This window comes from Enhydra lutris, unplaced genomic scaffold (assembly GCF_002288905.1).
Source record: "Enhydra lutris kenyoni isolate GAN:26980312 unplaced genomic scaffold, ASM228890v2 scaffoldscaffold46, whole genome shotgun sequence".
Lineage (NCBI taxonomy): Eukaryota > Metazoa > Chordata > Mammalia > Carnivora > Mustelidae > Enhydra > Enhydra lutris.
The window spans coordinates 15227826-15243153 of NW_019154130.1; the positions used below are offsets into that span (position 1 = coordinate 15227826).

At 57.0% G+C, this 15328-nt stretch overlaps 1 protein-coding gene across 1 annotated transcript; it reads left to right on the plus strand.

Moving 5' to 3' along the window:
• Nucleotides 1–251: 251 nt before the first annotated feature.
• Nucleotides 252–11196, plus strand: LOC111156416 (acyl-CoA dehydrogenase, C-2 to C-3 short chain). The gene is made up of 10 exons (XM_022517297.1): nt 252–355; nt 1515–1678; nt 8084–8233; nt 8467–8578; nt 8998–9149; nt 9472–9642; nt 9713–9850; nt 9996–10091; nt 10281–10337; nt 10473–11196. Exons 1-10 carry the CDS (start codon nt 310–312, stop codon nt 10623–10625), a joined length of 1239 nt encoding a protein of 412 aa, XP_022373005.1. The 5' UTR covers nt 252–309; the 3' UTR covers nt 10626–11196.
• Nucleotides 11197–15328: the final 4132 nt, after the last annotated feature.

Consider the following 15328-nt stretch of genomic DNA (forward strand, 5'->3'; position numbering starts at 1 on the left):
TAGGTGCGGGTTGGTCATATGATCATATTTTAGGTCGCGGAATTGGATTTTAGGAGAGATGGGCCACCGTCCGCGGGTTTTGAGAAAGGATGAAGGCGGACGGCGGAGACCTAGCGTACTGGGGGAGAACGAGGTTTGCCCTCCCGGGAAGGTGGCAGGGCCGGGAGGAGTGGCGGTGGGCCCCGCCCCCGGGGGTTAGGGGGCGTGACGGCCCGCCCCTGCCCCGCCCCCGCCCCGCCCCCGCAGCCCGGAACCGGTGCGCTCCCTCGGGAAGTCGGCGAGCGGAATCCCCGCGCAGTGTCCGCGTCCATGGCTGCCGCGCTGCTCGCCCGGGCCTGCGGCCCCAGCCGCGGAGGTGAGTGCGCTCCGGCTCCACGCAACCAGGGTGGAGGGGGCGGCGGCGACCCGGGCCGGCCTAGCGGGAGCGAGTCCCGGCGGTCCGGTTCTCCCCTGCGGCGGCAGGGCGGCAGGGCGGCACCCCTTCGTGGAGCACGCGCGGCCTTTGCCCCACTTGGGCCGCTGCTGGCGCTTGCGCGGCCCGGGCTCCCGCTCCGACTCGCGCCCACCGCCCGGCTCTCGCCTAGGCATCCACACTGGCCCCTCACACCCCACCCCGCAAGTTCCCCGCCCTTGGAGGCTCAGGGGCGCCCCTCCTCCTGAGCCAGGCCTGGGACTGAGCCCAGACTCGGTGTCTGTGACCTTGGGCGAGACGCTCGGCCCGTCCGCCTCATTTGGCCCGTGTGTAAAATGGTCCCAGGATGTGTCACTCTTCTCGTGGACTTGTTACAAGGACCAGGCTGTGTAAAACACTCAGCGCAGCGCCTTTCAGAGGGCGCTCAGAACTGTGAAGGCTCGTTGGTTATTGCCCGCCGCATCTTTCCCGGTTTATTTCTCTCCCTCTGTAGCAGCAGTGACACACGTGGCCAGGGCTTCCTTTGCCTGCAGGACAACAGTAAGGGGACCCCCATGGAGAGCTGTCTCTGCCAGGCCCCGTGCTGAGTGCCTCAGTCAGCATCTTTCCCACCCACCCACCCGCAGGAGCTCAGTACTGCTGGCGGCCAGGTTTTCTAGGCACAGAGGCTCAGTGAAGTTAAGATCTTGGCCTAAGTGGCAAAGCTGTGGTCTTAGTACCATGGGTGTGAAGACGGGGTGGGAGAGTTGTGGAGCAAGTGTGTTGCAGTTCGAGGAAGCATTCTGCTGGTATGGGTTTCTAAATAGCGTGCTTGACATTTTGGACCGATAATTCTTAGTTGTGGGGTCTGCCCTGTGCATTGTAGGGTGTTAGGCAATATCCCTGTCCTCTACCCCCTCCACAGTAGCAGCATTCCACCCTTCAGCTGCAACTACCAGAAATGTTTCCAGACATTACCAGATGTCCTGGGGTGGGGGCCGGTGGGGGGAGCAAAAGCATCCCTGGGGGAGGCCCACCGAGTCACGGGATGGCCATTATGATGATCATGCAGCAGGGCCTCCTGCGTCCCCCTCCCACTACTACCTGCTCTTCTTGCCGGCAGCTCTGCGTCCTCGGGCCTGCCGTCGGTTACATACTATCTACCAGTCCGTGGAGCTGCCTGAGATGCACCAGATGCTGCGTCAGACCTGCCGGGAATTTGCTGAGAAGGAGCTGGCTCCCATTGCGGCCCAGGTAGACAAGGAGCATCGCTTCCCTACGGCCCAGGTGAGAGTTCCAACCGCAGCAGCCCCCTAGGGTGGTCTACCTGCTGCTGCTGGATTGGCGGTGACAGTCACCGCTAAAGGCCCTGAGACTCCCAGCCAGGAATCCTAGGGTGGGTCCTGGAACCCAGAAGATGTTCTGGAGGTTTCCTTCATCCAGCACGAGGCCCATAGCCCGGGCTTAAATTTCCACGATAACAATAATAAGGGTGGCTGGGTGTCGTGCTTACCTGAGCCAGGCATCGTGCTGGTGGCCTTGGTTAAGCTTACAAGCTGCTTGCCCTCTAAGGAGTTCCAGAGTTTTCTGGTTGCCATTTCATGTCTCCTGGGTTCTGGGGCCACTTTTCCAGCTTAGAAAATACTGCGTTGTTTCACAGTGTCTTGGGGACTGTGCTGGGAGTGTGGCGACACGCGGGAAGCTCAGAGTGAGGTGGGCAGATGGCGCTCTGGGCACTGACACTGGCTGGTAACTTCCGGGTGTGGAGCACTTATCCCCACGCATCATCCCGGCTAGTCCTGAGGATGTCCTCACCTGCACATCTGATCCCCATGCACATCCCAAGCCTGGCTGGTTCCAGAACCATCTTCTCCATGCACTCTCCACGTGGTTGGCCCAGCAGCCCGGCTGGTGGGCAGGCAAGGCCTCTTCTAGTTGGGAATTTTCCCGTCAAGGGCCTAAACTGCCCTTCTGCCCTCCGTGACCCCACCTGGCACGTTCCCATCATCGTTTAGTGCATTAAGGGAGATGTGACCAAACTCGGTCACTTTGTGAGCAGAGGATGGGACTAAGCAGAGCAGCCATGGAAAAGCAGGATGAGTTTCGAGACGTTGCCCCTGGAGCAGTTGCCTGAGACGTGGCTGTGTGTTGGGGCTTCTCCTACCAAAAGACAGATGGCTTGACTGACTTTTCCTGTGCTATTCCTGTGTTCCCTGAAATTCTTACTCAGATGACAGACGTAGATTTGCTCCGGACAGGAACGCTGGCAGTAGAAACAGATGTCTTCCCCCAAGCTCCTTTGAACTGGTCCTTTGGCTTTATATTCTCCTCCGGGCTTCCTGGGGCTTGGGAACTTGCAGGCTAGCCCTCGGAGCCATGGCAGACACAGGTGTGGAGGGCGAAGGCTGTGGCGACAGCCCCCCACCCCCTCTTCCCGTGGGATGGGATTGCTCCTCTGGCTTTTCTTTCCTATTTTCTTAGGCGGCTCCTGTTTGAATTGCCTGGGCTGTAGACCTAGGGAGGAGTCATGCCTCATCTTCCGAGCTTGTCACCACCCCTCGCCAGCTGGACTCTTGTCTCAGTGGGATGGGATCCAGAGGTTAATCCGCGTCCTTTCCGGCAGACTGAAGCCTGCTGGGTTTGCACTTTTATCCCAGCCTCTGTTCCTCCTTTGTAGGAGCTCAGTGCCCAGGCGCAGAAGGGAGTCCAGGGCTCCGGCTGGCAGAGGGGTCAGAGAACTCGACACCAGCTAATGTGGCAGGTCGCCAAACTCAATAATAAGACCACCTAAGTTTCCCAGTGCAGCGGTTGTAAGAACAGGACTAGCTGTCATTTGGGGGCTGCTGTATTCTGAGTGCTCGAATGTCCCGTCTTTAGCACTACACGCGGGGGAGGTTAGAGTATCTTCTGGATGAAGAAACTGAAGCTAGAGGTTAAGTTTCTTGTGCAGCAGCCACCTAGGTGGCCTGCCTGGCCTAGAGTAGGTGCTTGGTTAGTGATTTCTAGTATTTTTCCCTGAAGAATTTTTTTTTTAAGATTTTATTTATTTATTTGACAGAGATCACAAGTAGGCAGAGAGGCAGGCAGAGAGAGAGGGAGAGGGAAACAGAGGGAAGGGAAACAGGCTCCCCGCTGAGCAGAGAGCCCGATGGGCTCGATCCCAGGATCCTGAAATCATGACCTGAGCCGAAGGCAGAGGCTTAACCCACTGAATCACCCAGGTGCCCTGTCCCTGAAGAATTTTTTATCTACCCCTTCCTCCCAGAAAAAGTGGGTTTATGGGGGAATATTCAAGGGGAGAAGAATTGAGGGAGGCAGGCCAAGAATTAGGTGGAAGGCTAGTACCAATTTCTGCTTGCTTGGCTGGTTTGGAGACCTCAGTCGAGCTTCAGTTTTTCTGTATTCAAACAAAAAAAAAAAAAAAAAAAAGAAAAGAAAAAAAAGAAGGAAACTATGGAAACTTTATAATATTATTTTATTATAAAGGGAAATAAGAAATAAAATGTTTCAACTGAGCTTGTACTAATCAGCCTTCAGTATGTGGGGGCTGTATTTATTGTATAAAACTGAGCCCCACGAGGGGCTGGCTCAGTTAGTAGAGCATGCGACTCTTGATCTCAGGGTCATGAGTTTGAGCCCTATCCTGGGTGTGGAGCCTACTTTAAAAACGAAACAAAACAAAACACTGAGCCACATTTCTTCTTCATTCAGTGACTATTTATTGAATAGCTTTCCTAGACCAGGTGCAATACCTGCTCTTCCTCCTCATGTCCTCTCTCCGGTGATGGCGCTTCCCTGACCCAGTTAGCCACGTAGAAACTTCTAGAACCATACCCCATTTTCTTTTTCCTACCCGCTGAATCTTGTTAACTACTCCCTGGGATTGTGTCCGAATGCCACCTCCCATCTGTCCCAAGCGAATTCATCTGTGTGTGCCCCGGGGAACAGCCCGTTCCTCACCCACGACCCAGTGGCTGTGTGCCCCGCAGGTCGCTGTGTGCTGTTACTGGCACGTCCCTGTCTGCACATACTGTGCCCTTGGGAAGTGGCCTGCAGTCAACAGCGGGTTGCTGACTGAACAGGGGGGCGAGGTGGCCGTGTGTGGCGGACTGGCCCAACACGCAACACGTGCTGGCCACCAGCGGACACTAGAGGCGGTTGCAGCTGGGGCTTCTTTCCCTTGAATAAGAGGCAAGTCTCCTGCAAGTGAGGGCACAGGAGTCTCTGAAGGGAGTCAGTTTTGTCTCTGCTGAGCTTATGCAAACTCTGGATAAATTTGATTTTGTGAAGGTGTGAGCGCTAGAGGTGCCTTACAGTCGCGTTTCTCTGGGAAGTGCCTGCTCAACATTCCCCCGACGGGAAGGACACGCATGTTCTTTCTCTTTCTGCTGCTTTACATCTAGTCCCCAGTCTCTTTCTGCTTCCAATGCTGTCATCTCTTCCCTGAGATCATGATCTGAGCTGAAATTAACAGCTGGATGCCTAACCGACCGAGCCACCCAGGCGCCCCTGGGCTTTCTGAGTAGAAAGGTTGGGAAGAGCAGAGCCAGGCATCACTGATGAAACTGGGTGAGCCGATTGCGTCCAGGAGCCAGGCCTGGGGTGGGCCGGCTCCCGCCCTCCAGCGAGCTGGAGTTGGAGGCTTTTCAGGCAAACCCTGGTGGCGTATAGCAGGGGCAGAACGGACCTGGGTGACCCATGAGGGGTGTGACTGGTCGGGGTGCAGTGAGCTCCCGCTGTGATCCGTCAGGAGAGCCTTGGGGGGGGGGGCGCGGTCAAGGGGAGAGGTCCCCGAGCTCTGGCTTCCTTGTGTCCCGGAGGTGTCACCTCTCTGCGGGAGCTTCCTGCACCCCACCTGCGGATTTCAGTTCCCTTTTTGTTTCTTGGGGGAAAGTGGAGTTGTGGCGTGTGGGATGAGTCCGTCCTTTACTCCAGAGCTGTACCCAGAAGGGCTTTGGGATGAAGAGGAGCTTGGGTAGCCCCAGTAGCATGGGACAGTTTGGCCGGGAGGCCAGAGACAGCCTTCCAGCGAGGTGCCTGGTGAGGCCGGCGTGTGCTTCCAGCCCAGGTGCAGTGTGGCCCAGGTTCCTGACCCTGCAGCGCCTTCCCTGAGGAGGTTCTGTGTCTCCCTGGCCTGGGTTTGTGGGCTGCCTTGAAGGGTGGGTCTGACCGTTTTTCTTTTGAGGCCATGCTCCTGCTGGCACCAGGCCCCGTGAGCACCCCCACGTGGACTGAGATAGGGTGCTGTGTAGACCACTTGAATTTCGGCTCCCCTGCCGGCCGGGGTGCTTTCTGCCTGCGCTGCCATGTCTCTGAGCAGGCCCACCCTCTCCGCCTGCAGCTGTGGTCACCACGGAGCGTTTGGCTTTTTAGAGATCCTCAGAATGACACATCTGGGGTACCACTGAGTCCCCCACCTTTTTTCTTTAAGAGAGAGAGTGAGTGGTAGGGACCGGTGGTGGGGTCCAGTTTGGGGGGAGAATCTTAAGCAGCCTCCCTGCCCAGCACGGGGCCCAGCGCAGGGCTTGATCCCATGACCCTGAGATCGTGACCTGAGCTGAAACCAAGACTCTGACGCTTCACCAACTGAGTCACTCAGGTGTCCCATCCGAGCCAGTGTCTGTCAGTTTCCTCTTGCTGTTGTAACAAATGACCACAGACTAGAGACTAGTGGCCCAAAACACTAGCATATTATCCAACACTTCCTGGAGGCTGGAAATCCAGAGTGGGTCTTGATGAGCCGAAATTAACGTGCTGGCGGCCCTGGAGAAGGGTCCATGTCTTGCCCCTTCCAGCACGTGGAGGCCTGCGGTGCTACCAGCCCGTGACCCCCTTCCAGCCAGCACTCTGGTCACTCTGAGCCCTGCTTCCATTGTCACCTCTCATTCTTCTTGTCTCTCTCTTCCCCTTCAGCACTCTGGTTGCTCTGAGCCCTGCTTCCATTGTCACCTCTCGTTCCCCTTGTCTCCCTCTTCCCCTCATAAGGACCCTTGAGATGACCCTGGGTCTCCTTGGATAATCCACAATCTTTAACTTAATCTCCCTGGTAGAGGCACCCGGATCTGCCCTCTTGTGGCCGCAGGGCGCCATGGCATTTGCGGGCTTGGCGGGTCAGTGGCTGCTCCACCCCCTTCCCCCCCAGATGCTAAGGGTAAGAATTTAAGAATTTCGTAGAGGGGCCTGCACACCATGATGGACGTGCTCCTTGTCCCAGTCAGTGTCTTCCCGGCGAGCCCTGGTCAGCCGCTTCCTGACAGTGAGCGCACTCACCGACCACCCCACTGCGCCGGGCTCCAGTCTCCGCACGGCCCGTATTTTCTCCGTCCTTCAGAAGTTCCCTGTCGCAGCTGCTCTGCCGAGGGGGTGCGACACCTATAATCACGGAAGTACTATTAATTATAGAAAACTGAGAAAATATTGTGAACATTCTTATGTTAGTTTCTTTTAAGTCAACTTGTGTAAGAACACGGTTCCAGGGGGCGCCTGGGTGGCTCAGTGGGTTAAGCCCAGGGATCCTGGGATCGAGCCCCGCATCAGGCTCTCTGCTCAGTGGGGAGCCTGCTTCCCCCCCTCTTTCTGCCTGCCTCTCTGCCTACTTGTTATCTCTCTCTCTTCTCTCTGTCAAAGAAATAAATAAAATCTTAAAAACAAACAAACAAACACGGTGGCAGCAATCCAGTGACAGCGAGGGGCTCACGGAGAGCTGTGGCACCCTTCTCCCCCTGCCCCCTGCTGCTCCCCACAGGCACCTGGTATTAGTTGCTTCTTTGTGAAGCTCAGGAGGTTCTGGGTGGTCCGTGTTGGCCCCCCAGAAGGCAAGCTGTCCCAGGTCAGAGGGACTGAGCTGGTTGTGACCCCAGAGTCACTGCCTGGGCTGCGGCATCATTCACAGGCTCTGGCCCCGAGCAGGTTGCTGCGTGTGTCTGGGCTCTGGAGAGACTCCGATGCAGAGCTGGGCGCACAGTAGGCACTTGCTGGCTGGCCGTTACTATTACTGTGGTTCCATATCAGAGACTCCAAGCTTTTAGCATTCATTCACTCAGTCATGGGCACTGCGAGTATCACAGCAAGCAAAAACCAGTCTCTGCCCTCATGGTCAGGGAGAAGAATCTTAACCAAACCCAGCCGGGTGATAGATGTGAACATATCATAAGCCCCGCTCTGGAAAGGCACAGGTTCTGAGAGAGTGCCTGGTTAGGGGACACAGCAGCTGTAAGAAGTGAGGCTGGAGCTGAGATCTGGAGGGAAGGAGACTACAACAACTAGTTGATAAAGGGCATTACTGACAGGAAACGGCACGTGTAAAGGCCCTTTAAAGGGCCTTTTTTAAAGGGAGGCAGGAGTATGTGTGTAGAGCTGAGAGAAGGTGTATATGACGTTGTGCTGTCCTGCTCCTTACCCTGGGGGCCCCTGAAGTTTTCCTGTGCCTTCTGCCCGCTTGCTGGCTGTGGCTGTGGACACAGAGGTGAGCCAGTGCAGAGTGTGGCGCCAGAACAGCTTGGATACCCAGTGCATCATGCAGACCTGAGCTGAGCCTGGGCTTCAGCATCTGTCCCGAGGATAAGGGTGTGGGTGGATGGGGCCACATGGCCTGAGTTTCTGCAGGCATTGGCTCAGGAGCAGGAGGGTTTGGACTTGGGAGGGGTGGGCACTGGCCCCCAACTGCCCTTGCCATGACATCCTTGTGGCCAGGTGAAGAAGATGGGTGAGCTGGGGCTTCTGGCCATGGATGTGCCTGAGGAGTTCAGTGGTGCTGGCCTCGATTACCTGGCCTATGCCATTGCCATGGAGGAGATCAGCCGGGGCTGTGCCTCGACAGGAGTCATCATGAGCGTCAACAACGTGAGTCCCCACTCCTGGGTCCTGGGACGCACAGGTGGAAGGGAGGCTCCCGGGGGCAGGTGGGCACTCGGGCCATGTGTCCCGGCGTCCCGGGCATGGCCAGGCTCTGGCACCCAGCCCCCGACCTCTCTGGGCTCAGTTCTTTCAGGTCGGGCCCCGGAGAGAACAGGTCTTGGAGTGGGGTCCGCAGGCCCCCTCTGACCAGCCACCCACCCTTCCTCCCACCCCCACAGTCCCTCTACTTGGGGCCTATCCTGAAGTTTGGCTCCAAGGAGCAGAAGCAACAGTGGATCACCCCTTTTACCGGTGGTGACAAAATTGGCTGCTTTGCACTGAGTGAACCAGGTACCATGTGGAACCGTGGTTGGCTCCCGTCCCCTGGCACAGAATCAAAGTGACAGACTGGGTTGGAGCTGGGGCAGAGGCAGGAGCTGGGCCATGTGACACGAGGGCACAGGCCCTTGGTGGGGGCAGTGGTGCCCAGGATCACATGGTTACCTCAAGACTCTGGGATCCCTTGGGTGTGAAGATGCCCCACTGTGCATCTCGGGGGGGCCCCCCCCCCGCCCTCTGCCATTGGACTAGTCTCTGAGAGCTCTGGCAGCTGGTGTGGCCCAGGAGCTCGCTCTTGGGAGCGACATTCCTTGGAGGCCAGGTCAGAAGGTCTTTGTGCCGTAGTTGGGGCGAGGGCTGGTCCTCTGCTCGCGGGCGGCAGCGCCCTTTGGGAGCGGAAGCAGTGGATTCTGAATCTGGGTCTGGGGCAGGGAATGGCAGCGACGCAGGAGCCACCTCCACCACCGCCCAAGCAGACGGGGACTCGTGGGTCCTGAACGGCACCAAGGCCTGGATCACCAATTCCTGGGAGGCCTCCGCCGCCGTGGTCTTTGCCAGCACAGACAGATCCTTGCAGAACAAGGTGGGGTCCCTGGGGAGAGGGTCGGTGAGACTTCTGGGCTGTAGACGTTTCGAAGCTTCTCGATGTGAATCCCACCATGGCTCAGGGGAGCTGTTCCTGCTCTCACACCCCTTGGGGCTGCCCCTTTCCCTCTCTAGCCTGCTGGTGGCCTGAGGCCCATCTGTACCTTCCCCCGGGCAGCCAGCAGAGGATGCCCTGGGCTGAGGGCTGAACTCTGAGGGAGGTGGCGGGAATGGTCTAGTTTGTGTCTGGTGCCCTTGAGTAAGGGGTGTGACCGAGGCTGGTCTCTGATAACATTACTGCCCATGTCTGGGCCTTTTAGGGCATCAGTGCCTTCCTGGTTCCTATGCCGACACCTGGGCTCATGCTGGGGAAGAAGGAGGACAAGCTGGGCATCCGGGCCTCATCCACGGCCAACCTCATCTTTGAGGACTGTCGCATCCCTAAGGACAGCCTGCTGGGCGAGCCTGGGATGGGCTTCAAGATAGCCATGGTAAGCCTGGCAGTGGGGCCCGGGCCCTGGGGCCCAGCTGGCCAGCCACTGACTGGGGCCTTCTGCACAGCAAACCCTGGATATGGGGCGCATTGGCATCGCCTCTCAGGCCCTGGGCATCGCCCAGGCTGCCCTTGATTGTGCTGTGAACTACGCTGAGAACCGCAGGGCCTTTGGGGCACCCCTTGCCAAGTTCCAAGGCATCCAGGTAACAAGGGGAGCCTCGCGCGGATGCTGGAAGGGGGACAGCTCGCCCTTTCCTCTCTGGATCTCCTGGGTTCTCCATCCTCTTCCCTCCTCTCCTGGGAGGGAGGGACAGCCACTGACTGCCACGGGGGTTTGGGGCATTGCAGTTCAAGTTGGCAGACATGGCCCTGGCCCTGGAGAGCGCCCGGCTGCTGACCTGGCGTGCTGCCATGCTGAAGGATAATAAGAAGCCTTTCACCAAGGTGCCTGTGGGGAAGGGGTCTCCCCAGGTGCAGCCGGGAGCTTTGGTGTGCGGAGGGGGAAGTGTGGCTGGGGTTCCAGTTCCTTGGACCTGTGGGTTTATTGCCGCGGGGGAGGCCCCGCGGTAGGGCCAAGTGCTGGCGGCTCCTCCCTGAAGTGAAGTTTCTGACCCCACCATCCCCTGTGCTTAGGAAGCGGCCATGGCCAAGCTGGCTGCGTCGGAAGCGGCAACCGCCATCAGCCACCAGGTGAGCGTCCTGGTGCGCGAAGGGGCCGTGAAGGGGGCCCCCAGGGTTGAGTGGTAGGAAGCGGGCCAGCGGCCCCTCCCCTGCTGGTCCCCCGTGTGGCCGATCTTGCCCCTGATGCCCCGCTGTCCCCTGTAGGCCATCCAGATCCTGGGAGGCATGGGCTACGTGACAGAGATGCCAGCGGAGCGCCACTACCGCGACGCGCGCATCACGGAGATTTACGAAGGCACCAGCGAGATCCAGAGGCTGTTGATCGCGGGGCACGTGCTCAGAGCCTACCGGAGCTGAGCTTCGATGCAGGGCCCAGGGCACCCGGCTCGGGGGCCAGGCCGGCCTGTGGACCACCGCAAAGGAGGCCGGAGCCACGAGGCCTTAACCCTGATGCTCGATCCAGGACCCTGTGTGCCTCTTCTTGCCAGGACCACCCGGCTCCTCACCTCCCCCCACCCCAGACCTAACCGCCTGGGGCCGAGTCTGCGAGAAAGGAAAGGTGATGGGCCCCATCTTCAGCTCAGGTTTTTGACATTGCTTCCTCTTCACACCTGTGCCTTGTTGTCTTCAAGTGGATCTGGCCTCTGGAGGCAGGGCCTGGGGAAGGACCCCCATTTCCTTTCTCAGCAGGAGATCCAGGTGGGACAGCCTCTTGGCCGCCCCTGTTCTTTCCCTGAGCTTAGGGGTCAGGAGGAGCATTGTGGGAGGGGGGTGCAGAATGCCCGGGCGTTTTGGGAAGGCTGGTGGTCCCATGCAAAGCACCTGGAACCCAATAGCCGGTTCTTCATAAATTATCAATGAGTAGGAGGGGGTCTGAATTTCTTGAGGACAATCGATTGTGGAAACTAACTAATAAAGTGTACCTGTGCTCTGGTCCTCGTGTCCTTGCCTGGGTGCTGCTGGGGAGGGGACGTGGTCTGATAGTGTGTTCCCTGACTGCTGCCGCCTGTGTGTGTGCGCGCGTGCGTCAAGCAAGGCTGACTGCAGGGACATCCCTCTGGCGGGAGAGCTCCGGCACCAGTACCTTCCTGCAGGCAAGTACAGAGCTGGGTCCTCCGGCTGGGGTCAGGGTCTAGGACAGTGACTGCTGCACACGGAGGGCAGGTGGGTCCAACGCCTGAGCAGCAGGGAGGGAGGGTGTGTCACAGCTGCAGAGGGCTCCGGGGGACTGGGAAAAGCGGTACGGGCCTGCAAGCCCGGCTGTGGAACGGTGGACATGGGGCCTCCACAGCCCTCGCAGATGACAGGGGCCTGATGCCGCTGGAGCCGGAGCCCAGCTTTTAGCGACTGCCACCTAATGCGGTGAGGCAGCCGGCAGGGAAAACCAGCAAGACAGACTTCAAGGGAGCGGGGGTCAGCCCTCCGCAGGGCGGGGAAGCGGGCCTGTCGTCGCGGTGAGGTCTCGGAGACTTGGGGACAGAGACACGACCCATTCGGAGCCCCCATCACGTGGGCGCCGAACATCCCGGACGCTCTTGGCGGAGGACGTCGCGGGGAGCCGCGCGCCGGCCCTGGGGCCCTGCCTTTGACCCCGGCCCCGGGCGGCCCGAGGCGCGCGGCGCGGGGCTTGGAGGTGCGGTCTCCCCTGCGCGGCTGGGCGGTGCCCTCGTGCGGCCCGCCCCGCAGCAGGTGCGGCGTCCTGCCAACAAGACGCACCGGCGGCCGCTCGCGGCTTCCGTGCGCGCGCTCCAGCTCAGGCCGGCCCGCGGATGTCCGGGTGACCTGCGCCTCCTCCTGCAACAGGTGAGCGCCCCGAGAGGCTGACTCCCAGCTCACACCCTCCGCGGGGACCCGCCGCTGTCGCCGCCCTGGGCTCAGGTGCAAGCCGAAGGTGCGGGGCGGGATTCGGGGCTTCTCCCCAGGAGCGGCCAAGTTTGACCTACGCCACCTGGAAGGCAGATGAACACCCGTCCCTGAGCCACTGACCCCACGAGCTGCCGGGCGGGGGCGTTCGGGTGGCTCTGTGACCCCTTTCTCCACGTAGCACGGGCTCCCAGGCAGGTGGTTCGTGGGGCCTGGGCCGTCCGTCCGGGTGGGGGTGGGGCGCGGGTGAGGTGGCGGCTCAGAGGCGAGCAGAGGGAGCGCACCCCGAGCCAGGTAGCCGAGCTGGAAACCCAGCCCTCCCGCTCAGGCTTCAGGCCCACCCGCCCCGCCTACAAACCCTGCCCCTGCTAAGGCGAAGGGCTGCGCGCCAAGGAAACGGCTTGCTTTCCAAGTCGCCGCTGGGGATCTGCTCCCCCGGAGTGTCCCGCCCGGCGCTAGTCCCCGGGCGCCGAGCCAGCGTCCAGCCCGCACTCTGGTGCCTCCAGGAGCTGTCGCGGGGCGGGGGCGCCGACTCCCAGAGCCTTGGCTTTGGCACGGAGCGGCCTCCGTTCGTGGAAGCCCCTCAGCGTAGGACTGAAGTCTGACCTCCGCCCCTGGGTCGGTCTGCGGCTGAACCGCTGCTGCAGGTCTCAGACCTCCCGTCCCTTTGTGCCCAGTGTCCCGTGTGTGTTTCCTAAGGCCCGGGACGTTCGCTTTCACCACGCCGGGCCATTCACCCCCGGGGGGTCCAGCTGCCGTCGCCTGCACACTTGTCCGTTGGCACGAGGTCTTTCTCGGTTTTGTTTTTCAGGGTCGGGGGGGTCCCTTGTTGCAGCGAGAGGTCTCTTGTCCCCTTCACTCCAGAACAGGTTCCCAGACTGCATCTGTTGGTCAGACACCGGCGTGTTGGAAGTGCCCTGGCTGGTTGGGTCCCAGGCTGCGCCTCGTTCTGGTGGTTTCTCCAGGACTGGCTGTGGCTTCGTGGTCGTGTTTTTGGCCGTGAGAACGTGGGGGAGTCCGGTTTCACTGCCGACTTCCATTGTTAGTTCCGTTACCCTTTTGCAAATAAATGCGAGGTTTCTCAGTGTTTGCAGTCTTTCTAAAGAAACGGCTTTTGGCTTTACTGACTTTGGGTATTGTGGTTCTAAGTTTTATCTTGTTTGACGCTTTGTTTCCTTCTATTTTTGGGTTTCATATGTTGTGCTTTTTCCAGCTTCCTGGGCTGAATGTTCATGGATTTTTCAGTCTTTTTTCTAATAAATGAATTTAAAGTCCTACATTTCTCTCTAGGAACGGCTTTAGCTTAACTTCCAAAACCTCGACATATTGTATTTTCATTCTTTTGGTATTCTTCTCCTTTGACTTATCAGTTACTGAGAGGAGTATTATTAACATGGGATTTTCCTTGGTATTTTTTGTTACTGATTTTTTAAAAAAAAATTGTGGTAAAATACACATAATGTAAAATTTACCATTTTTCTTCAAAAATGTACAATTCAGTGGCATTTAGCACATGTATAGTGTGTGTAACCATCCACGCTGTCTCGTTCCAGAACACTTTTGTCACCCCAAAAGAAAACTCTATACTCATTGTTAATGATTTTTACCTTAAGTGCATTGTGATCTTAGAACATTTCCTGATTATCTAAATTCTTTGAAATGTATTGGAATTTACTTCATGGTCCCTAAGTCACTTTTTTGTAAAAAACCAAGTATTGTTTAAGAGATTCTTTTTGATGTGATGAGCACAGGGTGTTATATGCAACTAATGAACCATCGAACACTACGCCAAAACCCAATGATGTACTGTTGGCTAATTGAATTTAAATAAAAAGCAAAAACAAAAACAAAAACAAAACACTCAATACTAAAAAAAAGCTTCTGTCTTCAGAAAAAAAAAAATCTTTTTTCCACTTTGATACATCAGTTTGTTTATTTTGATTGCTGCATTGTATAAATATACTTAGAAAGTTTCCAGCTTTTCACTGACACAAACCATGGTGCAGAGAACATTCTGGAATGTGTCTCCTTGGTCACAGGAGACAATTTTTGAATATGTAAGTAGAAGTGGTCTTTGCTGATCTTTGGGCTGTTTATTTCTTTAGCTTCACCAGATATCGCCGAGCCGCCTTCCGCAGCAGCTGGGTCAGCTCGCCCCTTCCAGCGGCGCAGGAGCGCAACCCTCCCTGGGTACCACTGACTTCACGCTGCTGCTTCCACCTGACTGTGATTTTAACTCGCATTTCCTTGGTTGGTCTTGCACATCTTTTTCACATTTTATTGGCCATTGTGGTTTCTGCTGGGAAAGGACGTTCTCCTCCTTTGTCTGCTCCTTCCCTGGTTGATTCGGAATTGTCTCACGGGTTGTATTTCAGACGCTAATCATTTGTCAGCTGTCTAGTTGCACAAAGTCTCCTATAGTGTGTGGCTTCCACTTTTTAAAATGGTTTTGCAGGGGCACCTGGGTGGCTCAGTCAGTTAAGTGTCCGACTCTTGATTTCAGCTCAGGTCATGATCCCAGGGCCGTGGGATCCAGTCTGCCCTTGCCAGAGAGTCTGCGTGAGGGTCTCTCCCTCTCCCTCCACCCCTCCCACAAGCTGCACTAAATAAATAAATAAATACTTTAAATAATGGTTTTGAATTTTATTTTTTTTAAAGGTTTTTATTTATTTATTTGACAGAGAGAGTGAGAGCACAAGTAGGCAGAGAGAGAGGGAGAAGCAGGCTCCCTGCCGAGCAGAGAGCCCAATGCGCAGTTTGATTCCAGGACCCTGAGACAAAGGCAGAGGCTTAACCCACTGAGCCACCCAGGCACCTCTGGTTTTGCATTTTAATGTTTCCTCTTTAACTTTAAAAAGTTGTTCTAGAATTTTGTCTGTCCTCTGCAAACATTTCAAATACACGTTTTGCGGTAAAAAGTGACAGTCCCTTCTGGGGCTGCATCCTTCCAGAACTTTTCCCGTGAATCTACCGACATCTCATTTATATGTCCTGGCCCTTACTCCCCAGTGAGATGAGTCCTCCATGCATTATTTAGTTTTTCTCACTTCATATTTCTTCACGCCAATACATTCGAACCATTTGTTCTCTGTAACCGATTTGAGACATTCCGTTGTGTGGTTCGACATCCAGTTCCGCCCAGTTGCTCTCCTCTTCCACGCCTCCAGCGCCCTGCGTCTTCCCAATGGTAGAGATCA